Source organism: Hyperoodon ampullatus, assembly GCF_949752795.1.
Source record: "Hyperoodon ampullatus genome assembly, chromosome: 1".
NCBI classification, from domain to species: Eukaryota; Metazoa; Chordata; class Mammalia; order Artiodactyla; family Ziphiidae; genus Hyperoodon; species Hyperoodon ampullatus.
In genome coordinates, this window is record NC_136914.1 from 92,534,738 (window position 1) to 92,559,960 (window position 25,223).

Consider the following 25,223-nt stretch of genomic DNA (forward strand, 5'->3'; position numbering starts at 1 on the left):
TGTCTTTATTCCTGTCTTACCCCTAGGTTCTTCATGACATTTTTTTTTTAATTCCATATATATGTGTTAGCATACGGTATTCGTCTTTCTCTTTCTGACTTACTTCACTCTGTATGACAGACTCTAGGTCTATCCACCTCATTACAAATAGCTCAGTTTCGTTTCTTTTTATGGCTGAGTAATATTCCATTGTATATATGTGCCACATCTTCTTTATCCATTCATCCGATGATGGACACTTAGGTTGTTTCCAGCTCCGGGCTATTGTGAATAGAGCTGCAATGAACATTTTGGTACATGTCTCTTTTTGAATTATGGTTTTCTCAGGGTATATGCCTAGTAGTGGGATTGCTGGATCATATGGTAGTTCTATTTTTAGTTTTTTAAGGAATCTCCATACTGTTCTCCATAGTGGCTGTACCAATTCACTTTCCCACCAGCAGTGCAAGAGTGTTCCCTTTTCTCCACACCCTCTCCAGCATTTATTGTTTCTAGATTTCTTGATGATGGCCATTCTGACTGGTGTGAGATGATATCTCATTGTAGTTTTGATTTGCATTTCTCTAATGATTAATGATGTTGAGCATTCTTTCATGTGTTTGTTGGCAGTCTGTATATCTTCTTTGGAGAAATGCCTATTTAAGTCTTCTGCCCATTTTTGGATTGGGTTGTTTGTGTCTTCAGCATTTAAGTAGAATTTTTAAAAGTACAAATCAATAATCTCTGTCACTTAATTCAATGCCTTTTGTATTATTGTGATCTTTGAGCTATTCACACTTGTCTCCCATATCCCCGTTCTTTCTAATTCTGTTTTGAATTGACTGAATTTTTCAGGTGAATTTTAAAAAATTCTATTTTTCCCTACATTGTTTTGAAATAATATACTTATTTCTATTTTTTAGTGGTAACTCTTGAAATGTAATATGCATATATCTCGTAGAAATTTTTTTTGGTGAACTCTGTTGTTTATAACTTTCGCTTATTTTTGTTTATGAATGCCTTTGTTTTAGTCTTATTCTTGAAATATAATTTTGAGTACCTATTTCTAGGTTGATTGTTAACATTCTTTCAGCACTTTGAAGATGTCCTTATGTATTCTGGTTTACATTTTTGATGTATTGGGAAGTTTGTGGTGTATCTAATTCTCGTTTGCTGTTCACCTTGCAAAATGAAGTCTTTATATGTTAGATCTTTAAGGTTTGTTTTTGGGTATTTACCCAGACTGTGGGTATTCACCATGTTATTTCTCTATTCTATGTATAAAATAATTTTCTTTTTAATCTAGTGAAGCATTTTTGTGGGATATTTACTTTTTTTGGTCTTTTTTGTTTTTTAAGTACCATAACTTTTGTTTTTAATTATTATTTTCTTTTCTCTGTAGTTGCCTTTCCCCACCTTCCTGGTTCTGCTCCTTCATGGCCTAGTCTTGTGGACACCAGTAAGCAATGGGACTATTACTCAAGAAGAGAGAAAGACCGAGATAGAGACAGAGACAGAGACCGAGAACGAGATCGTGATCGAGACAGAGAAAGAGAACGCACCAGAGAGAGAGAGAGGGAACGTGATCATAGTCCCACGCCGAGTGTTTTCAACAGGTATGTTCAGCGTGCAGTAATTTGTACACCTGTATTTTATATGCACTTTAGAATTTATATTCAGTGCCAGGATGGAAAATCCACTACAATTGGGAAAGGATTGCTTGAAGAGTAGTTAGGATAGCCGTTTTAAAAACATCAAGGCTGTTTATTCATAAGGATTTCCCACTATCTAAAGCAGCAGCCTTCAACTTTGCTTGTTCATTTCTTCCTTAAAACAATTTTGAAAACGTCATACCCCCTCACATATTTTTATCTTGCCATCAAAAATTTTTCACCTTAAGTATTAATAGTTGGCTGTATAGATATAATTTCCAGTCTGTTATAAATCTCACAATTTTAAAATAAAGTTATCATTATTCTATTATCCAATGGATTAAGAATACTAAAGTGATTTGCTAAACATCATTATCCATTTTTTAAAAATGTATAAACAAGCTCTGTAACAGTTGGAAATTCTGTGTTTCTTTTTGTGCTTGAATTCTTACTTCTGAGCCACGTCCCCTGAAGAATTTTATTCTAATGCAAAATATTTTTTTTCTTGAAAAAGTTTTTTTAATCCATCCTGTCAATATTCCCTGCAACATACCTATGTAAGTTAAAATGTATTAAAAAATTAATGACCATAAGATTAAGTATTTAAAATTTTTTTGATTTTATTTATTTATATATATAAATATAATACAAATTCTGAAAATACTTTAACAGAACTACATTCTTTAATGTGATGGAAGAGCTTCTTCCCATCCCTAAATAATATTTGTATCCATGAATGAATGTTACTACTGTTAGGGGAAAAAAGGCTTTGCCATTAATTATATTTCTTTTTTTTTAATATATAGATGTAAGCATTGAGAAACCTTGTTCACATAAAATATGTAAATAAGAATTGATGGAATTTTGTTGCGGCTCTGTCACTCAATTATTTGAGCACTTTAAGATTTAGTGATATGTCAAAATTACACAGCTAACCTGTCATCAAAAGTTATTTTTAAGAATCTGTTAGCTCATGGCTCAGTTTTCTTAAAAGCAGATAATTGGAAACCACCTGATTGTTACTCGGTGAAATTGTTTTCTACGGCTGCTGCAATAAAAGTACCATAAACTGGCTAGCCTAGAACAACAGAAATTTACTCTCACAGGTCTGGAGGCTAGAGGTCTCATATCAAGGTGGCAGCAGGTTTAGTTCCTTTTCGTAGGCTTTGAGAGAATTTGTTCCCTGCCTCTCTTGTAACTTCTGGTGGTTGTTAGCAATCCTTGGTATCCCTTGGTTTGTAGATGATGCTTCACTCCAATCTGTGTCTGTCTTCACACAGCATTCTCCTCTCTGCGTCTGTGTACAAATTTCCCTATTTTTATAAGGATAACAGTCTTTGGATTAGGGTGCAACCAAATCCAGTCTGACCTCATCTTGCCTTGATGATTACATCTGCAAAGACCCTGTTTCCAAAGTCTTTAGTTTTCTCAGTTTCTTGGAAGAACAACAAAAGGGCTTTACCAAGACTTATCAGAAGACTACCAATTATACTTAATACTCTTTATTTTAGAGGTACCCTGTTCAACTTAATATGCTTAGAAAGGGTTAGGAAAATGGAAATATATCTTTTCCAAAATGTCTTTAAAAAATGAAACACCTTTATGTGTATTTGATATTTATTTTCATGCAAACCTGGAGCTGCAAATTTCCCCCATTCCATTTATGGAAAATAGTTACTAAATAACTTAATTGGTAAAAGACAGCTCCTATTGTCAAGCCAACCAGCCACATCACACCCAATTTCTATGGGAAAAAAGTCTGACTTCATTTTTCTGTCCAGTTAAATGAGTTAATCCATATTTCCTATCTAAATCTAAGATAAAATAGTCACAGAACTCAAAATAAGGTGCTGCCCCCCCAGCACTTTGTTTTGCTTTCCTTCAGAAGGAATTTTTGGTTTTGTTTTTTTACTAGTTCAGGGAAAATTCTTATGACTCCACCACACTACTCTACACGATATCTGACGTTAGAACATCCCAGGACACAGGCCAAAATATTCCATTTCTTCATACTTTGTAGCAGACAGATGTATAAGAGAGAAAGGCCTAAAGCCCTATAGAAGCTTTATGGTTCTTTGAATAAAATAGGTCTTACTGACACTAATATTTTAAATTAGATGATCTTGATGCCATGATGGTTTTTATACCCTGAGCCAATAATGTACTATAGTAAAATTGGTGAAAAGAATGCCTTTCTTTTGTAAAAGGCCAGGAACATGATGGAGGAGAGGTTAGCCAGAGAAGTGGCATATGTGTTACCTGCAGGTGTATCATTAGGCAGTTCATGTTTGGGAAAGAATAAATATGGAAGTTGGGGACCTGGAAATAGATTCCCTAAAACTTTCTGTGCCATTGGAAAGAATTCATTTATTGCTAGCATAAAGAATAAAGTCAAAATTCTTTTTATGATCCATAAGTCACAAATTCAGTGCACCTTTCTATAGTTTAACCCTGGTTCTCTCCCAAGGCAATATACTGCATGCTCTAGCTACACTGAACTAGGTAGTTGCTCTTCTGGAAAGCCTCAGTAGTTTAACACTTCCCTTCTTCATGTTATTCCTATCCTCTCTGCCTCACAAACTTTTACTGATTCTTCAAGGTTCAGCTCATATTTGTCTTCTGTGAGCAACTCTGAACCTGAAAGAAAGAATTAATTATTCCTTCACATGCTCCCTAAGCATTTTGTGTATTTTCTTTAAAGCATGTCTTTCTCTTTCAGGGTGTTGACTATCATTTTTCATCTCTGTATCCTCAGCACTTTGTACAGTAATGCCTGGAACGTAATGAATGTGTCAGTGAATAAAATGACTTAACACGTATCAGGGAGGAGGGTGAATACAATAGAGAAAAAACAATCTTGAAAACTGTCGGTGAAACTGTATTAGCTAGATAGGTTTTGAAATGGATAAAAATCAACCTTTATATCAAAGCATTAATTTGGGCATCTTTCTAATTAACATATCCATTTAGGTACCTTCACAATGTAGAATGAAATAAGCTAAAGATAACTTTTTTTTGTTATCAGCTATTTTTATGGATAAGATAAATGTAAGGTACACAGTTTTCTGATTTTGCTGGATGAGATGAAGTAATGTATCAGTTCAAGATGTGAGCATATGCTTGATTCAGACAGCATTTGTTTTGTTAGATGTGATCACGTAATCATACTTCTTAATCCAGAAAGGTCCTTAGGGGTTATCCAGTCTAAATTTTGATTTGTCAGATGAGGAAATGGAAGCATAGAGAAATTAAAGCAACAGTAGAGCCATACTATCTACTGGAAATATGGTTGAGATATTACTTAAAATCCTTTCTAGTCTTGAAATTAGGTAGTTTAAAAATTCTATTATTTTTCATTTGTTTTTATTACTCTTTCTGTACTTGATTTTCTTTTTTCTTTTGGGGGTGGTGGGGAGCCAGATTCATTCTTTCATTCATGTAACTGACATTTTTTTAAACATCTTTATTGGGAGTATAATTGCTTTACAATGGTGTGTTAGTTTCTGCTGTATAACAGAGTGAATCAGCTATACATATACATATATCCCCATATCTCTTCCCTCTTGCATCTCCCTCCCACCCTCCCTATCCCACTGCTCTAGGTGGACACAAAGCACCGAGTTGATCTCCCTGTGCCATGTGGCTGCTTCCCACTATGTAGCTGTTTTACATTTGGTAGTGTGTATGTGTCCATGCCACTCTCTCACGTAACTGACATTTTTTGAGTCCCTGTTATGTACCAGGCACAGAGTTGTGTGCTGAGGATACAGAATTACTCATACACTGTCGTTATAGATTTAACCGTATAATATTGTCACGATATCTAGGACTGGTTAGAAGTTTAAAACTTTATGTAAAAAAAAGTGCAAGAAGAAACTCCATAGGATTTATTAATCTTTTTCCTTCCTGTAGCTCCTAATAATATGACTTACACACTGTAGGCACCTGGTAACATTGTACTGACTAAATAAGTAAAGGTATGGTATATACATACGTGTTTGTGTGTGTGTGTGTGTTGAAGTGTATGTTTTGAGTTCGTGTGGTGGGACATGTGCTGTTAATAACTTCAGTCACATAAGTGCATGAATTCTGTTAAATTCAAGGGCATTACTTTCTGGGAAGTTGAATTGTTTCTAATGTAGTTAAAATTAATATATTTGAGATAGTACTGTTATCTCTAGAATGTACATGTTCACAAGGTAAGGAGCTTAATGCAAAACTTCATAGGAAAGAAGTCTGAAATGAATTGCTTTGCTAGAGCTTGTAACTTTTCTTTGCATAAATAATACAGTGTTTATAAAATTCTTTGTCCATTTCAAACACACTCATGCACAAATGCTACTTTTTATTGAAGCTAAAAGTGTTAATGGTTAAATCATATTTGATTTTCATGTTGCTAGCTGTAGGGCATCAGGAGTAATGTTTACTTAAATCTGACTAAAAGTTCAAGGCCAGAGAAGGAAAAAAAGGTGGAAGAATTTTGTGTTGTTCTGAATTATCCCAGGAATAAAGTGTTCTCTGGAAAATCCAAATGAAGTATAAGTAAAGGCCATTTTTTTCTCAAGACTGAGATTTCAGCAATATGGCATGTAGTATGTGTTGTTACAAATAACAGAGTCATTGTTTTGAAAATTACAGACCAGTTTCAACATCTGTTTTTTAGGCCGCTTAATTGTGGGCCAGAGAGAAGGCTGGTCATTCTAGGGTGTTTGAAATGAGCTCTAATGATTTCCAGGCTCAGAGAAACCTTTGTGCTGCAGCTGCTTATCAGAGAAGGGGTCTTTATATTTTGTGTACGAGACCAAATCTTCCACCATCTGTGTAGGAAGGGTCCCATCAGATGGCTGCCTTCAGAATCTTAAAGGCCTCAAAGCTAACAAGAATTGGTGTTAGGGTGAGAGGGAAAAAAGAGGGTTACAAAGGACAAATTATGAGATAATTGACCTTAGTTATTTTTAGGTAAATCCAGTTGGAATCATTACAAAGAAGCTCATTTTTTAAAAAGAGGATAATATTAATGCTAATATTCATTTGTCATGGTAGGTGTGAGTTTATTCTCCTTTAGAAACTTTATTAGAAACAGTCACCTTTACAAAAAGCGTTCTGCTTCTGAAAATTTTAACATTAAATTTAATGAAGATGGTGAGCCTGCCTGTTAGTGGCCATTTGAGGGCCTGCTCTTGTTCCAAACACTTTATAAATGTTATTGCCAGTTCTACAACAACCCTGAAAAAGACTGTTGCCAGTTTTACAGATGAGAAAACTGAGTGTTCACAGAGGTTAAGTAACTTACCCTGGGTCATACATTTAGTAAATAACAGAGTCAGGACATGTTCCTGGGCCTGTTTTGCATGGACTCTTCCTGCTACTCCACACTGCCTGTCGTGGTGCATTGCCTTTCTGATGACACGCTTCCACCTTCCCAGTACCAAGTACACATTTATGATTAGAAAAAAAGTCGTGTTTGTATATATGTGTCCATATCTCTGTGTGTGTGTGTGTGTGTGTGTGTGTGTGTATATATCATCCATATATATGCATATATGAATACTTTTTAAAATAACATTAAAAATGTATCACAGGCAATAATAACTTGGTCGGCAATATGACTTGGCTTTAGGTGTTGCACTCCTGAATTATCACTTTTGCTAAGAGACCACAGTTAGGCTTTGTTTTTATATGGCTTATACTTCCACCTGATTCTGTCTCCTGTTATTCCCTCTCAGATTCCTTAACATCTTGAGGCTATGTACAAATTCTAATTTAATAATTTGTATTAAACATACATTTCTAGAAACCAAAGCTCTTTAGCACACAGTGTTCTAGAAGATATTTTTATTCATTCTAAGAGAGTTTACTGACATTAGGGTGTAGAAAATGTTGACTTCTATGCTGAACAAAAAGAAAAAATAGACTTGAAGGATTAAGAGAAAAACAGAAGTATGTCTCCATTTTCACGAAAGGACATGGAGAGACAGGTCTAAGGAGGTAAAGATGACTACCGTCTGTCCCAGTTTCACTAGTCCATTCTCTCCAAAATCAGAAAATGGAGGCAGAGCTTAATATGGATTTGAAGTTGTTCCCATGGTCCCCTCCCTCCACCCCCAACCCCACCTTCCTCACCACACAGGATAGTGTTAAGTTATTGGGATGTCAGAATTCAAGTATGTCCATAGGCAATTTTCTGCCTGCATTTTGTGTGGTTATTGTGGAAGTTGCTTTTTCTTTTCAGTCTTTTGTATAATACTTTATTATCAGCGCCACTTTTCGAACAGGATTTGCTCACTTCGTGTTTCTTTGTCACATTTTGGTAATTCTCACAATATTTCAAACCCTCCACCAGCAAAACGTTATGACTTGCTGTAGACGCAGGTGATGGTTAGCATGTTTTAGCAATAAAGTATTCTTAATTAAGCATGTACATTGATTTTTTTAGACATAATGCTATTGCACACTTAACAGACTACAGTATAAACTTTTATATGCATTGTGAAATCGAAAATTCGTGGGCTTGCTTTATTGTGATATTTACTTTATTGTATTGGTCTGAAACTGAACCTACGGTTCATATCATTGAGGTATGCCTGTATTCATAAATTTGCACATCTACTAAGAATGCCAATATATGACAGTTTACAATTGCCTGCTTTCTAATTTTCACTGGAAAATGGAAGTTGCTTTGATGTCACTCTGTTCTTAATGTTTATACCACTTCATTAGATGAATATATACTTTATGTGATTCAAAAACTTAAGAACCTTTATCTACTTTCCACTATGTTGTCATAAGCCAAATTTTTTTTTTTTTTTTTTTTTTTATTGGTGGTACGCGGGTCTCTCACTGTTGTGGCCTCTCCCATTGCAGAGCACAGGCTCCGGACACGCAGGCGCAGTGGCCATGGCTCACGGGCCCAGTCGCTTCGCGGCATGTGGGAGCTTCCCAGACCGAGGCACGAACCCGTGTCCCCTGCATCGGCAGGCGGACTCTCAACCACTGCGCCACCAGGGAAGCCCCAAGCCAAATATTTTTAATATATTTTTAGAATCTTAACTGTGTGCCTAAGATTTTATAAATATCCTAAGAATTTTGGTTGGAAATCTGAAATATACAAACATGCTTTTAATTCTAAAAAGTAAAATGAAGCTGCTGATTAAAATTTAAATCAGCTACAGCTCCCAAATTTTGAAGAAAAACAGCATTTATATAAAATTTCTACCCTATAACAACTGTGAAAGCACAGAACTTGGCCCTTTAACATAATGTGTAATTATTATATATTTTGTATTCTTGTATTATTAGATCTAGTACTAATTTGGGAACAGCATTGTTTTCCTCTCAGTTCAACAAATATATACTTTGCACCTATTCTGTGTAAGATGCTAACATTGGGACTTCTGGTTTGGACTCAGGTCACGTCTTTTGTAGCTTGAAGTCATTCAGAATCAACAATCCAGTTGTCAAGAAAACTTGTTTCTATTCTGATTTCAGTGATGAAGAACGATACAGATACAGGGAGTATGCAGAAAGAGGCTATGAGCGCCACAGAGCAAGTCGGGAGAAAGAAGAACGACACAGAGAAAGACGACACAGAGAGAAAGAGGAAACCAGACACAAGTCCTCTCGAAGGTTTGCTCTTTAATAGTGAATCATTTTGAAGCCAAGAGAAATTGATTTGACTTCAGGAAGTAAAAGCAAACATTTCTAAGTAACCACTAGAGCATATATGTGTTCCTAATTGGAAGACTATAGTTGGTTCCTTATAGGTTTCAACAAAGATATTGAAATCTAACCAGATTATAATTCCCATAAGCCAAAATAAGCATGGAATAAAAAATGAGAATTAGACTTACTACATTATCTTGGTGGGGGGGAATTTGTCATATGAATCAGTTTTTAGTAGTAAATGTTATTAAACAAACTGATGTTCATTTTAATCAAAGAAAATTCAGGGCCTTGTAGCCCCCCCACCAAAAAAAAAAATCAGCATTAAATTTTAATGCCTATTGTTTGCCTAAAATCAACTCTAGGAAATATTTCCTGTTTTGATCTAGTGCTTCAGTTTCTAATTTGTAATTAGTCTTTTAGAATGAAGTATATGGGCCCTAGTGGCCCTCTTGGCACAGTGGGCGGTGCATCGGTCTCATAATCTAATGTTTATGGTTCTTAGGGTTCTAGGAAAATATCAGTGAAGGTGAGCATTAAATGTAAATATAATCTCAGCATAAAAGTCACATAAAAAATGATTACTCCCCAAAATGTGTTTGAGAAAAAGAAAGTATTAGATTATTTAAAACCCACTGTTATACCAAGAATTTACCTAAAGTAGGTTGATCTGTCACTACTTAAACATTTTTAAGAATACACCTTTCTTTTTTCTTTAGTAATAGTAGACGTCGCCATGAAAGTGAAGAAGGAGACAGTCATAGGAGACACAAGCACAAAAAATCTAAAAGAAGCAAAGAAGGAAAAGAAGCTGGCAGCGAGCCTGCCCCTGAACAGGAAAGCACCGAAGCTACACCTGCAGAATAGGCATGGTTATGGCCTTTTGTGTACAGTAGTGCCAGAAATAGATACTATAAATCTTATTTTTCTGGATAATGTTTAAGAAATTTGCCTTTACTCTTGTTCTGTTAGTTTGAAAAGTTAACTTTTTTCTTCTAAAATAAAAGAGTGAATTTTTCATGTTAAGTTAAAAATCTTTGTCTTGTAATATTTAAAAAAATAAAAAGTAATGACTTTGTATTGAAGAAAGTAATGTGAATGAGTCACTCAGCAGGGAATTTAAAGAGCTATGTTTAGCTGTGTACATAATAGCTGATTGATAAAGGTCAAGGTTCCCTCTTGGCCAGTTTCCTTGAGTTAGTTAATCAAATACCAGTCTCTTAAGAAGTTGCACTGCAAAATGCATCAAAATGCACCTCTGAGTCTTGAGATTAAAACTAGTCTTTTATCATCACTGCTGTGGCACTGTTGCTATGCATATTAAAGAACTCATACAGTTTTGATACTGCAACTTTTTGATAGCAGGTTTTCAGTGTTCTAAATTTGGGTTCATGGTGAAACTAAAGGGGAACTTTTCTATCCAAAGTAATAAAATCTAATGGCATTTGGGTGACCTCTGAAATAACTTGCCCTAAATGTAGTTTCTGGCAGGCACATGGACAAATACTCGTCACTGTGACACAAATTTGAATTGCCTCACCACCATCTTTTATGAGCTAGGTCAAGCTGGTTTGGCCTTTCTTGATGGTTCTTCCAAGGCTCATTGGTTGAGCAGCACGTAGAGTTTGTATACAATTACTAGCTATACTGTGAATAAAAATAAATAAGAGCTTTAGATTAGTCATTTCCCATTACATTTAAGAAAATACAAGTTTATATAATTCTGTGAACATTTTTAGGGATAGCCCTTAGAAGATACTTGTCAGTGATGGTAGCAACATGGTTTTGAAAGAATGAATTACTAAGAACTTTTAAATAGTGATAATAGAAATGAACTTAGTATCACATACTAAAAGACAGCTGTATAATTTTTGAAAAATATTTATTTCTCATTTCATGAACATTTTTCAGCAATGCACTTTTTAAATCCTCTGTCTGGAAATTGTTTTTAAAATGCCCATAATGTACCCTTTGCAGACCTCAGCATATACCAGATTTTAATTTAACTGTATGATTTGAATTCAGTGGGGCATACAAACCATGTCAGCTGTTTAAGAGCTTTTTATTGATAGAAAAATATAAACTTAAAGTTATGAGAAATGCTCCACACTGAATAAAAACTATTAGTAATGTTTATATTTTGTGAATTATATTTTCTGAGGTGTAATTGGCTTTTCATTAAATCCTACTTTTCCTGACATTAAAGTTTATATTTTTACATTGTAGCCTTCAAATACAAAAATTGATAAGATAAATACATTGTTTCAACTTAGCTTGTTTGGGATTTCCTGTTTTTCTATGACCCATCATTGATTCTATAAAAAAGTTCCAGGCCAAGAAGCAATGGTGAGAGTAATTTTTCCTTTAAGTTCTTTTAGCATCCTTGCCAAGCAAGCATGTATCATTCCTGATGTACTTCTGCCATTGACAGCAAGAAGAATATCACCACATCTAAAAAAAATAAAATAAGGTACATGATTAACATTTTGAGCCACAGCTGAAGTTAATGCAAGTTTTTTTGGTGGTCCTAGTTTTTGCTCCATCTGTCAGTTTTAATTATATTATCAATACTTCTAATTAAGGTTCTCCCTCACTTAAATTCTTCAAATTCTATCGTTCAGCTTGTTTTAGAAAGAATGCTAGAAGTATAGGAAGTTGTTGTATGGGACCAAGAGTAACAAATCATTTTGGATTTCTTAGAAATGGAATGCTGCATAAATGTTTTATATTTCTTACCAATGAAAAAAGATATAATAGGTGCCTTATTTCAAATGGGGCCAGGCTTTTTGCATGTATAAAACAATCTTTGGATATAAATTTTTTGTTAAGTAGTCATTATTATTACCTGATTCTTCCATCGTTGTATGCTGGTGTTCCTTCAACAATGGATTTGATAAAAAAAGGTTTGTTCCCGTTGTATTCTTCATAACCTCCTACAATGCAGAAGCCCAGACTTCCAGCTGTGTTTCTTCGCAGTATAACATCTTTACAGTTGTACAGGTACCTGAAATAGAATGAAATCAATGTAAATGCACAGTTAATTCGAACTCATAGTAATTACTGTGATTCATCTCCCATTCCCTTTATTGGCATTTTTTTTAGGCTTAATAGCACTGGATGGGTCTCATTCAAAATTGTGTCATAGCCCAGTCACCTTTGTGCTTTTAGCTGGCTTTTTCTTTTTCTTTTTCTTTTTTTTTTTTTTGCGGTACGTGGGCCTCTCACTGTTGTGGCCTCTCCCGTTGCGGAGCACAGGCTCCGGACGCGCAGGCTCAGCGGCCATGGCTCACGTGCCCAGCCGCTCCGCATGTGGGATCTTCCCGGACCGGGGCACGAACCCATGTCCCCTGCATCGGCAGGCGGACTCTCAAACACTGCGCCAGCAGGGAAGCCCTAGCTGGATTTTTCTAATTGAACTTCTCTTTTCCAGAGCTAACCACCCTTTTAAAAGAGACACCATCTATTATGTTCTGTTTATATGTCTACTGGAAAAGAATCATTTCTGGCTTAAAGATTTCTGACAAAGGTTTAATTTCTCAACTTATATTAAAAAGTTAGTTATGCCTAAATCTTTACTGATGAACCACATTCAAGCATACTTACAGATATATTTTTATTTCCTTATGGATGTAAATAATTTTTAATGAAGGAAAAATTCTTTGAATAAATGGTTAATATCTCAGTGAAAAATGTATTTCATTAATTCATTCATTCATTGGCTGAAGTTCTGACTTTTGAAAGATACCAGTTTATACATAGTTTTACATGTTTGATAGGTTATAGAGAAGAATGCAGGCAGCATAATACAGTGAATGGAGATTGAGGTACATTTAAAGATTGTAAGAATGATTCATACTGAAGGAGAAAAAACTGGCGGTAAACTGAATAGCAAGTTATAACAGGAATGGGAGAAAGACCACAGGTCTTTTGTAAATGGGTAGAACCCTCAGCTAAAATAGAAACTTTGATTGAGGAAGCTGTTCCTTTCATTATTCAGTGGCAGTTGGATCAGTGTTAACATAGGTGCAGGCTAAGTACAAAACTGTTACAGTTATGACAGAGGTATGTCAGGAGCTGGATTTGACTCCAAAATACCCCAGTCCAGGAACTGGTTTGAAAGAGAATTAGCATTTTCATGTTGGTAAAAGTCAAGATTTGGTGATTTTGTTTATAAACTGTACCTTGAAATACTAATTTTTTTTTGAAAAACCAATAAAAAGTCTCTTGAGAAATGTTCTGGTGATGAAGTTGGTCATTACATTTGTTACTGACCTTGCTAATCAATGTAATATGACTTTTTTCATGGCATTTTGACTCCCATTTGAAGTAAAACAAGCTTTGGGTTTGTCTGGTGGGTAACTTTAAAATGTAGTCCTAAAATTCAACTCAGTTTTGTATCTGTTGTCATACATATATATCATTTACAATAATTTCACTGAAATTGCTGAAAAATATGAATTCATTAAATGAAACATAACCATATTTTTATTATAAAATACTCATTTTGCTGTATTTCACAGTAATACTTGATGTTAGTAAATTCATCCTGTAGGAGTTGTGGTGTGTTTGATACCACATTTACACAGTGGCTCACTGACTGCTCATGTTCAAAGCAGGTAATTGTTCCCCAGACACTAGAGCATTATGTTCCCACCTATGCCCAATGTTCGGAGGAGAGCTGGTCGGTGCTTCTTACCCAAGGTTATGATTAAATATGTTTTAACGTTCTTTAAAACATATAAATGGGTACATGGAGCAATACTCGAAACTTAAGTATTTCTCACCCTTTTGACCATTGGGTTTTTTCATTAATTATCACTTTGGACCTTGACTCTTGATATTTTATTCCATGTGGACAAGCTATAAAAATAATCATCTAAAATTTTTATGTTACCAATACAAAAATTTCAACATAACATTAGTGAGTCATTCTCATTTTCTTACAAGCATGTGGTGACATTTTCCAGAGGACATGTGATAGGTGATCTGGCACGACACTGGATGCATAAGTAGATATGAGAGTCCAGAGTTATCTTGTATTAAGCCAAACATTAAAGAGGTTTGCAAAAAACATACACTGCCACTCTTGTAATTTTTTAAAATACTGCTTCTTATAAAAGATGTTATTTATATTAATAATATAATGGATTATTTTAAATGATTTAATAAAATTCTTCAGATTAATTTATAATAAGGTAAAATATTAATAGGTATAACCTATATAAGCAAAAGCTCTTGGGGATCATCAATACTCCAAATAACTGTAGGGGTCTTGAAAAAAAACTTTGGGAATTGCTGCTGTAGACATGTTTATCAAACTTGATGTTCCACTGGTATCTCAACCTCAGCAAGTCCAAAACAACTAATAACTCCTCATTCTTCCTTACTGTGTAAAATAATTACATTAATGGCCCCAAGTCATCACCCTTCCCTGGTATCATCCGTGCCACTTATTGTATAATTCTGTGGTGCCCCCCTCCAATTCTGGATTCAGCCATAAGATCATCAGTGGGATGTTGGCCAGAGCCAGCCAAATCTAGACACAGGAGCACGGCCAGCCAAAATTAGCAGAGCCACCTAAACGACCCAGAAAGGACTGCAAATGCATGAGGGAGCCAGCCAAGATCAATCACGCCTGGCCTGGATCAGCTGAAGCTGATCTGTGTCTGATGTTCCCTGCAGAACGGGCATTCTGCACATCAGAGGGGCCGCTCACTGGGGGCCCAGGGCTCTGCAGCCTTGGCCTGCACGCTCCAGATGTGGGCAGCCTCACTTCCATCTTCCGTCTTTGACTTTCACTTTCTGCTACTGAGGTTTTGTAGCTAGTTTGTTACATAGCATGATGGTGAAAAGTAACTGATATTCTTAACTCTCCTAGTTTGGTTATATCCTCCAGCTAGATGAAACATACCACCATTCACTCCAATGTATTTTCTAGGTTCCCAAAGCACCCTGTGCCTACATAATATTTTAATTATAACTTCTTTAATTCATAATTTTTAATAATTTACTATGACATGTTGTTGCTTACTGTATTACGAAGTCCATGAGGGCTATTCCTAGAACCTACTCTATTGATTATTTCATTCAACAAATGCCTGCTAAGCAGAGCCATTTAAAGACCTACAGAGACACTAGGTATTCCTGTGGCGGCTCCACCCACTATTACAACAAACACATTAGAAGTGCCTTCATATCCCACCATAAATATAGGTGAGTTTGGGGCAATTATAAAAGACTAATTTTGCTCCTTAAATGACTTCGCCAGGAGTTACTCATTTGATTTCTGATTGACTGTTACTTATTAGCAAACATCACACAGGGAAGGTAATGGTGGGAGGTGGGGAGGAGAATGGGAAGAAAATTGAGGCCTAAGAGGCTAAGCAATGAAGAGAAATACGCTGCTGAGTGCATGACACATCCACTGAATGACAGAGATCTGAGGCATTTACACTCCTGCAGAACTTGTTTACAGTAAAGAGAGAAACGGTTAAGACTCAAATTATAAAAGCTAAATATAGGCTTCACATCCTCCTAAAGGATGCTCACCAAACATTGCGTAGTGGTTAAGATCCCTTAAGATCCCAACCAGGCAGCCTGGTTCAAATCCCAGTTCTGCATATTAACTAGCATGTTACCTTGGGCAAGTTACTTAACCACTCTGTGCTTCAGTCTCCTATCTTTAAAGTGGGGATAATATTAGTACCTAGATCATAGGACTGAGGTGAGCTTTAAATGAGTGAAAAATGCAAAGAACATGTAAAGCTCTTAGCAGAGTGCCTGGCACACAGAAAAGGTTATATCAGTATGAGCTACTGTTGCAGTTGTTATTTCTATTCTGGGTTTGGATGTACTTGACACTGTCCCTGTCCTATAGTTAAAATGTAAAAGTTTTTGACTTAAAAAAAAAAAACATGATATTTGCCTCCTTGCTCTTCAATACAGACAATCCTCATCAAAATGCTTTATGAAGTTCAGGAAAGTGAAAGTTTACATACTTAGGCAAGAGAAGAAATGAGTTAATGAGTATCACTATCATACTAGTCCAGATGAGAGCATGTTTTCAAAGACTTCCAGATGTGGAGTGTGGGCCCTGAGAGCCAACAGTGAATAAAGCAGAAGGTCTTCAGTGTTTTCTGAATCCCCTCCAAGTGAATGGCATCTGATAATTTGTATAGCTTAGAGCCCATGTCTGGAGCTACTGCCCAGGGGTGTACAAAAGGCACCCTGATAAGGGTGAGACATATTTGCATTGTCCTTAATAACCTACTTTTACTCTCTGCTACTATTTATTATATCTGACACCCACTGGTTCAGCATACTAATGGCACCCTCTTCATATACATTCATTCTACGTGTTGGACTGCACTTAAGGACATGATCACAATGTCCTAGAAAAGAGATTGTTTCCAGACCTGCTGACATATCACTTTTCTTCACCGGTAGGGAATCTTAGGTAAGTGGCTGGATCATACTTTAGGGCAAATAGTTTTCCCTCAAAATCTGTTAAGCAAAAGGGGAAAAGGTTTGACTGGGTAAATGTATAACTCGGAGGGAAATGTCTCCTTTGTGAATTAAAAAAAAAACAAACCAAAAAAAAACTATTTGCAGCCTAAATCTCTAGTGGTTCCGGCAGGTAAGTAACTTTTGCTAAGGCCTGAAACTCTTAGGACATCACTAATGCCAAATGACTAGAGACATTTATGCCCATGGTATTGCATCAGTGAGGGAGAACCTGGCACCTTTGGGGCTCTATGCAGTCAAGATCAGAAATGCCAACCTGCAAGATGGCCCTGGTTCCTTCCTTTTTTTTATAAACCTCCAGCAAACAGCCACTCCAAGAAAAATTTAGCTCAAAGGTTTAAAAATGAACCAGAGACACATTATAAAAGAAAAGGCGGAGAGTAACAGTAAAAACAGTAACAGACAAAAACCACTCACCAGAAAAATGCTACCACAGAAATGAAATGCTGCTAGAGAAAAGGAAATTTATAACCAACCCTGTTACTGTGAATTTAAAATACTTCTGAAACAATGGCTCTGTAAAAGAGATTAAGGCAGAGATATAAGATTTCAAGGGGAGATATAAGACAAGAGGAGAAGAAATGGGCCGAGAAGAAAGACGTGGAAGGGAAAAATAAGAACACAGAAATGAAAGTGACTACAAAGGCAAAGATGTACTACTGAAAACACAGTAAGGGTTATGAAGGACAGATCAAAACAAACAAAGAAAGCAGAATGAAAGTAAACAGAATTGAAAAGGATTCAAGAGAAAATGAAAGATATAAAACAAAAAGAGGTAACAAATACATATCTGGACTCCCTGAAAAGAAGACGCCAAATAACAGACATTTATCTTGAACGTTAGGTAGAAAGACCAAGCCACATAGAGAAGGAAAGAAATGAGACAGGCCTCACTTCTCCACATCACCACTCAGTGTGAGTCAGTGATGCAATGCCTATGAAATCCAAAAAGAGGTGATCAGATAGTTTTATAACCAGGTAACCTATCACAGGGTTGTACAGATATAGCATGATTTCTTTAACTAGTTCCTATTGGTAGTGGACACAACAACAGTGCAATGAGCATCATCGTACCTTCCTTTTTTTTTTTTTTTTTTAGAGGGAAATTATCTGTTAATCTAGGTCCAAACCATATTTGCATTAATTCTCTGGATACTGCCTGCAAACTCACACTAACTTTTTTTTTTTTTAAGATGTTGGGGGTAGGAGTTTATTAATTTATTTTTATTTATTTTTGCTGTGTTGGGTCTTCGTTTCTGTGCGAGGGCTTTCTCTAGTTGTGGCAAGTGGGGGTCACTCTTCATCGCGGTGCGCGGGCCTCTCACTATCGCGGCCTCTCTTGTTGAGGAGCATAGGCTCCAGACACGCAGGCTCAGTAGTTGTGGCTCACGGGCCTAGTCGCTCCGCGGCATGTGGGATCCTCCCAGCCCAGGGCTCGAACCGTGTCCCCTGCATTAGCAGGCAGATTCTCAACCACTGCGCCACCAGGGAAGCCCCGTACCTTCCTTATGAATTCTTTTTGCAACATTGCTTATGAAAGATGAAAACAACCCAAGTGTCCACTACCAACAGGACTGGCTGAATCAATATGGTACTTCTATACAAGAGAATACTATTGGCCATAGAAAAGAATGAGGCAGCTTGATGTGTACTGATGTGAAATGATACCCAAAGTATATTCTTAGATTAAAAAAAATTATTGTACATCATAGTGTATATGTTACCATTGTATGTGTGTGTGTATATATATACCTAGACTAGGGGTCAGCAAACTACAGCCCAGCCCAACACCCAATTTTATAAATAAACAGGCATGCCCATTCATCTATGTATTGACTGTCTATGGCTGCTTTCACACCACAACAGCAGAAATGAATAGCGGCAACAGAGACAGCATGACCCTCCAAATCTGCACTCTCTGGCCCTTTTCAGAAAAAGTTTACCAACCTCTGACATAGACACTCCCTGGAAAATTACACAAGTCATTGGTAACTGTGACCTCTGTTGAGCAGATCTGAGGGGCCAAGGGTGGAAGACTCCCTTTCACTCTCTCTCTACCCTTTGGTGCCCTCTGAATGTTCACTGTGCTTATTACTACGAGGAGAGGAGGGGATGAAGGAAACTAAAAATTGCCAGGGGGACTGCAAACCAGTGCTGTCTTTGCTGGCTTCACACTTTCTCTTCTTCTAAAGGAAATGAGCAAAATCCAGATTGGACTTCTGATAAGAGCAGGGAAGTGCTGTGCCCAAAGTCAAGGGCAAACGTAGAGGGAGAGAAAGCCATTCACTTGGTTGTACGTGAAGTAAAACACGTCTCACATTTGTTCTGTCTTTACATGAATGAACGGCAAGGAACTCTGTTTTATAAGACAAGTAGCTTTTAAGCACAAAAATATTTTTTAAATGATCCATTTTAATAGATTGAAGTTTTAGAAATTTTTTTTTCATATGATTTTAGTTAAAGTAACATTCTCTTCTTCCACCCAGGAAGAAAATTTTTTTAAAAAATTAAAACATTTTTTAAACTCAATGCCCAGTTTTTAACTTAAAATGTACTCGTTTAAAAAATATTTTATCAACTAGTGAAGGCTAAAAAGGGAATCTCAGTGTGTATTTGAGGTAGGGATGTTTTCTAAAACCTCATTTAAAATTAAAAGAGAGAGAGAGAGACCAACCTATCTCCACCCTCGAGAAAAATGTACTAAAACCAAACATCCTACTTTCATTCATTTAATCCTCTGCCAGCATATCATCATCAGTGACTCTAATGTTTAACATTTAAGTCATGCATTTGGAATTATTAAGGCAATCCTTTGAAGGCCAAGAGTTTATGCTCTGATGCAGGTGAGCAAACCCCAATTTATCCCTCCTTCGAATATTTGATTTCTGTATCTAGCCATTTAGCAAGGCTGCCTTCAAATCCTTTCCTGAACTTTCCGAAACATTTATCTGGCTCCCCTCTAATGCTCTAGTTACATCTCACTGAGATGACAAACTAGTTGCTTCCTGAAGGTTTACAGGAGGACTTTTCAAGAGTAGGAACAAGGGAGAGGTGATCTGAGATAGGCCCTCAATCAACACAGGACCCAACATCTGGGCAAAGGCAAAATGTGCTGCTGCGTTGCTCTGGGTTTAGCTGGGGCCACCGGAGAGCTGGAGAGGTGAAGCCACAGACGGGTTTTACCTCCATGCAAGTTCCTAGGCCCGCCACTAGCCAGTTGAGAAAAGGTGACCTTGCCCTGCTCCAGAGTGTGTGAAAACAGCGCCCTCTCTCTGTCGACTGAGCTTCCTGACGCACATACAACGCACACAATCAAACGTGGCAGCCCTACGAGCTCCTCGCCGTGAAGGCCAGTGTTTCCACATCCAGGCTTTCGTCCCTGCCCAAGAATTACTGCAGTTTCAGTTACAAAAGGGAACACAAATTCTTTCAAATAGACCCGCAACCAAGCCTGGGTCTCATTAACATGTCAGTGCCCTGAATCAGCCCAAGAGAGTGAAACAGTGGTCTAAGAACTATCATTGTTTCCTCCCACACCTCCCCAAGGACGTCACGCTGGGACTCACCGTGGTAATTCCAGCCACATGACCCAGGATGGGGACCGGTTGCCAGGTGGGGCCGTGCCTTTGTGGTTGGAGTCTAGCGCTGCTGGGCTGCTGCCTTCTTCCTGGGGCTCGCATTCTCTGACTTCCAAAGCTTTAAGTACCACCGAGGAGGATGTGCTTTTCAATAAAGCAACCGCCTCGCTCCGGCTGACCTCTGTTAGTTCAATCCCGTTCACATTCAACAGAACGTCACCTAGTGACCGGAGAAGCAGAAGCCATTCTTAGTAAGAGTGCAAACTGGAAAGGCAAAGGGGCAGGGACTGACTGGGATGCGGGTACGTGGGGAGGGCAAGGGGCACTTCCTTAGCCTCCCGTCAACATGCGGCTGGGTTTTCACACCTCAAATAGCGAGCGGTGCGCATGTGCCAAGGCGCTGGTAAATCATGTGGGGGGGATTCTAAAGCACACCTATTGGTATTTGGCTCTTGCCTTAAAAAGGAAGAGAGGGAGGGAGGAAGAAAGGAAGGAAAGAGAGGGAGGGAGGGAGGAAGGAAGGAAGAGAGGGAGGAAGGAAGGAAAGAAGAGGGAGGGAGGAAGGAAGGAAGGAAAGAAGAGAGGGAGGAGGGAGGAAGGAAAGAGAGGGAGGGAGGAAAGAAGAGAGGGAGGGAGGGAGGGAGGAAAGAAGAGAGGGAGGGAGGAAGGAAGGAAGGAAGAGAGGGAGGGAGGAAGGAAAGAAGAGGGAGGGAGGAAGGAAAGAGAGAGAGGGAGGGAGGGAGGAAGGAAGGAAAGGGAGGGAGGAAGGAAGGAAGAGAGGGAGGGAGGGAGGAAGGAAAGAGAGAGAGGGAGGGAGAGAGGAAGGAAGGAAGAGAGGGAGGGAGGAAGGAAAGAGAGGGAGGGAGGGAGGAAGGAAGGAAGAGAGGGAGGAAGGAAGGAAAGAAGAGGGAGGGAGGAAGGAAGGAAGGAAAGAAGAGAGGGAGGGAGGAAGGAAAGAGGAGAGGGAGGGAGGGAGGGAGGAAGGAAGGAAGGAAGGGAGATAAAATAGCCACGTTCACTATTTAATCAAAGAAAACCTCCTTTTTTTTCCTTTTCTTCCCATTTTTAGCACAAAGGCGGAGCATGTGGCCAAAGCGCCCAGCACCCACACGGAGCCAGGCATGTAGTAGGCACCCAATAAATAAGGGTTGAATGAATAAATAATAAGCTTCCCATGAGAGAGTCTGACAGATGAGTCTGCGGCAGTTAAGAACAGTGGGCCTGGAACTGTGTTCCTAAAGAGGTGGGAAGAAGAGGTTCCGTTTCTATTCAGTGCAAAGGTGCTGACAGCTACCACTGGTTAAGCCCCTACTGTGTGCAGGGCCATCCTATCATATAACCCTCTGCTCACGTTCTCTCACTAATAAGTCACTTCGTGGTTGACCTCATCGTTCTCCACCCGGGTGCTTGGGTGAAAAAGAAAAGAGAAACTAAAGTACATACCTCCCCTACCTCCATTTCCTATCTTTTTATCTCCCTCCTGTTTTTCTGCCTCCTTTGAATATCAACTTTCTCACACAGAATAACTGTAGCAAGAGTAAAAGGACAGGAGGAGAAAGACGGGAAAGGCCTTGAGTTCATCCTGAGCCCCAGAGAAGCACCGTTAGGTTGGCTGACTGAACCCCTTCACACATGCCATCCCCCTGTTACCCCTCAGGCTGAGCAACTGTACTTCAAAAACTTCACATTTTATTTCTTGAATCTGAACACCCTGAAAGGGCATATCTGCTCAACCATCAGCTACCCATCCATGTGAATTGACAATACTATCAAAGATACAAATTGGACATCTCTTTCCTTCACTCTAAGGAGCCCAAGTCACATAAGATTAAAGTAGTGAATCTACTTTATCATCAATGGGAAAGTACCTGGCTTGATATTTTCACTTAATAAATATTCACTGAATCAAAATCTATCAAATCATTTCTCCTATCCAACCCATAAATGGAACAATTCATGAACAGTTTCATCACTGGATCAATCCACCAAAGAATTACTTAGAATGAATGGAACCAAATTATGCCAGTTAATCAAGGCAACTTGCTCATAACTGTAGCTCTTCCCTATTAATTCTTGGCATTGTTTGCAAATTCTCACTTTACCAGCAAGCAAGGTGGCCCACATCAACCCACATGAACCAAGAGGGGTGAAACCCGGTCCAGGAACTATACCCAAACCAATCATGGTCAATGGGTAACAGATGCCCTGGCCAGATCACCCTCACATTCTCTTGTTAATTCTGGAAACAGTTACCTAACCCAGTAAGCCGCTAATTCCTTTTAACACTCTGCTGCCCCAGTACCTTAAGTCTCTTTACTTTTTACCTGTTTTTATTCTTCCATCTCTGCTTATGACTCCTCCGGGCTCAACACTGATGACATAGATTGGCAAATTCCACTCCCTATGTGATGCTCCCCCTGCAACGGTCATGCCGAGTGATTCACTGGGGTCTTTTTGGACACTTACCACCTTCTCGTGACAAGTGACCGCAGAGTGGAGGGGCTGCAGGCACAGACAGAAAAACAAATATAGCACATTTGTTCATAAGTGGGTTTGCATTTCTTACATACAAAAAACTACCAAGATTGCGTAAATATATGATGGTGGTTCTTGGTTGTACATAGAGAGAAGGAGGGAGAGAGAGGCAGAGAACTCCTCACTTGGTCCTCACTCTCAACAGAGTTACATTATCCCAAATTCCATAGGCTGACTCAGAGAAAAGTTATATTCCAAATGGGAGAAGTAAAAAATGGGAAGAGGAATAGGTTGGAGACCACTGGAGAAATAGTAAGTATACAAAGTGAACTGCACCCAAAATTTTTCAGGTGACCCATTTATTCCTGATACAGTGAGTCAACATTTCGTAAAACTCTCGTCTTGCATGAACATCAGGAAGTTTTTCTAAGTTAAAATGTAACCATATTTAAATTAAGTAGTTCCAGTTTAATTTATGCAGGTAATCAATGACAGAAATCCTCAAAGAAAAATAATGAATTTCCTAGATATTATACTCTAAAATCTCACCAATATCTAGGTTTGCCCCAGCTGACAACTTTACTCTTACTTTAGCAGTCCTAAATAATGTGCAGTTATAGCCTTTAATTTTATTACATAAAACATAATATATACATTATATAATACACATTGTAGACCAAATTTTCAAGAGCAAATTGTGATTTGATTCAACAACACTAGATTAAAAACGTTGAAGCCACATTCAACATTATCTTGAAGCAATAAGAGTAGGTCAAGGGTACTGCTTTATCAATGAATATGTATCAATATATATTGTTCAAAAAAGTTATTCTCCTTCCTGCTTGGGCAGTGACCTAGGAGACTAGGTGGGCATTTGCACTGCAAATAAATACTTATAACACTTGATCAAACCTCAAAGAAGTCTATGGCTCAAAACATAGCTTAAGTTCTATCTAAAGAAAGAAAATTTAAAAACACATCTGACAAAAATAACCAAGCTACAGAACAAAATATAAGTATACTACCTTTCATTTTTTTTAAAAAAAAAAAAGGAGGGAAATAAGAATTTGTACTGATACTTGCATTTTCATAAAGAAATTCTGGAAGAAAAAGTGGTTTCATGGGGGTGGAGGGGGAAACTGGGAAGATCAGGGAAGGGTGAGAAACTTAGTATATACTTCCCATTTTTTTAACCCTGTGAATATATTATCTATGCAACAAATCAAATGAACTATAATCAAACTTCTGTAAATTTGATGGTTGACATCATACAGAACTAATGCTTTCATGTACAGAATCAATTTTTAATGCTTCATTATGAAGCAAGCTAAGCCTAGGATTTTTGTGCATTTATTATCTGATGATTTCCTATGGTTTTAAATAACCCACATCTGTTTTAATGGCCTTATTGTATACAGTAATGCCCTGTGACTGTATCCCTAGCCCTGAACATTGTGTTTAACACATTGATGATGGTAAGTACATGTTTGTCGAATAAATGGATGGATGAATTGCAAATTGCCACATTGTTTTTGATAGTAATAGAATAATAAATTGGAAATTAAGAGTATAGCAAGGTATATGTTACAATTCGTACTTGTAAGGTCCGGGTTGTGTTTATATAAACCTTAGAACTTTGAAGTGCCCTGTAGAGATTGGTTGTCAGATGAAGGCTGTAAAACTGAAATGGGGCTTTCTTCAGAGAAAAGTTTCAAGACAAGACAAGCAAGTAACAGTATGAACATAGTGGTTCTAGCATTCCAGCTGAGGCAAAGGAGTAGACTTGGAGGGGATCTCAAGATCTGTCCTTAGTACATGACTTTTCCTTTTTAAAAAGCAATTAGATTCAGGATGTCTCTTCCTTTAACCACAAATATCTCTCAAAAGATCCCAGCTTGGAGATGCAGGCAGTTCTGAAATGCCCCCAACTCAGGGCAAAGCTCTAAACCCAGAGACTCCAACAGGCTGCCCTGCTGCTTCAGCTTGTTCCTGGGGATATTCATAAGGCATGTATTCCCTGGGCTCTCAAAGAAGTGCTTAACTCCATTATTTTTAGGGGGCCTGGGGTATTGTAAGGGTAGTTAGTCAATCTCTCAAGGTGGTGCCTTATACACATATGGAATGCTCTGGAAAATAAGGACATCTTTTTTATGTAAATATACACACACAAGCACACACACACACACACACTTTATCTCTTCTTGAACAGCTGCCTAGTATTTCATTGTGTGAATATGCCATATCCACCATTAATGACCTTTTGGGTTTTTTACAGTCTTTCACAAAATTAAACAGTGTCACTGTGAATATCCTTAGACACACATATCTTGTGCACTTGTGTAAATATTTCTTC

The 25,223-nt window shown here is 37.8% G+C and overlaps 2 protein-coding genes across 41 annotated transcripts in view; one reads left to right on the plus strand and one right to left on the minus strand.

Annotated features, from left to right (window-relative positions):
* Positions 1-10,364, plus strand: part of FIP1L1 (factor interacting with PAPOLA and CPSF1) — a gene marked incomplete at its 5' end in the record, with an annotated part of 65,905 nt that extends 55,541 nt beyond the window's left edge. For 29 of the 39 annotated variants that reach the window (XM_079702456.1, XM_079702445.1, XM_079702453.1 and 26 more), the window contains 3 exons: positions 1,382-1,595; positions 9,120-9,257; positions 10,013-10,272. In XM_079702456.1, coding sequence (XP_079558582.1) covers positions 1,382-1,595; positions 9,120-9,257; positions 10,013-10,160 — 500 coding nt within the window. In that variant the 3' untranslated portion in view covers positions 10,161-10,272. Of the gene's footprint in view, positions 1-1,381; positions 1,607-9,119; positions 9,258-10,012 lie in introns of all 39 variants that reach the window. The other 10 variants (XM_079702466.1, XM_079702477.1, XM_079702474.1 and 7 more) reach the window with 4 other exon arrangements.
* A 798-nt stretch (positions 10,365-11,162) lies between these two features.
* Positions 11,163-25,223, minus strand: part of LNX1 (ligand of numb-protein X 1) — a gene marked incomplete at its 5' end in the record, with an annotated part of 128,776 nt that continues 114,715 nt past the window's right edge. For both annotated transcript variants that reach the window (XM_079701785.1, XM_079701786.1), the window contains 4 exons: positions 11,163-11,744; positions 12,139-12,297; positions 20,384-20,615; positions 22,720-22,897. In XM_079701785.1, the coding sequence (XP_079557911.1) occupies positions 11,609-11,744; positions 12,139-12,297; positions 20,384-20,615; positions 22,720-22,897 (705 nt within the window). In that variant the 3' untranslated portion in view covers positions 11,163-11,608. The remainder of the gene's footprint in view (positions 11,745-12,138; positions 12,298-20,383; positions 20,616-22,719; positions 22,898-25,223) is intronic.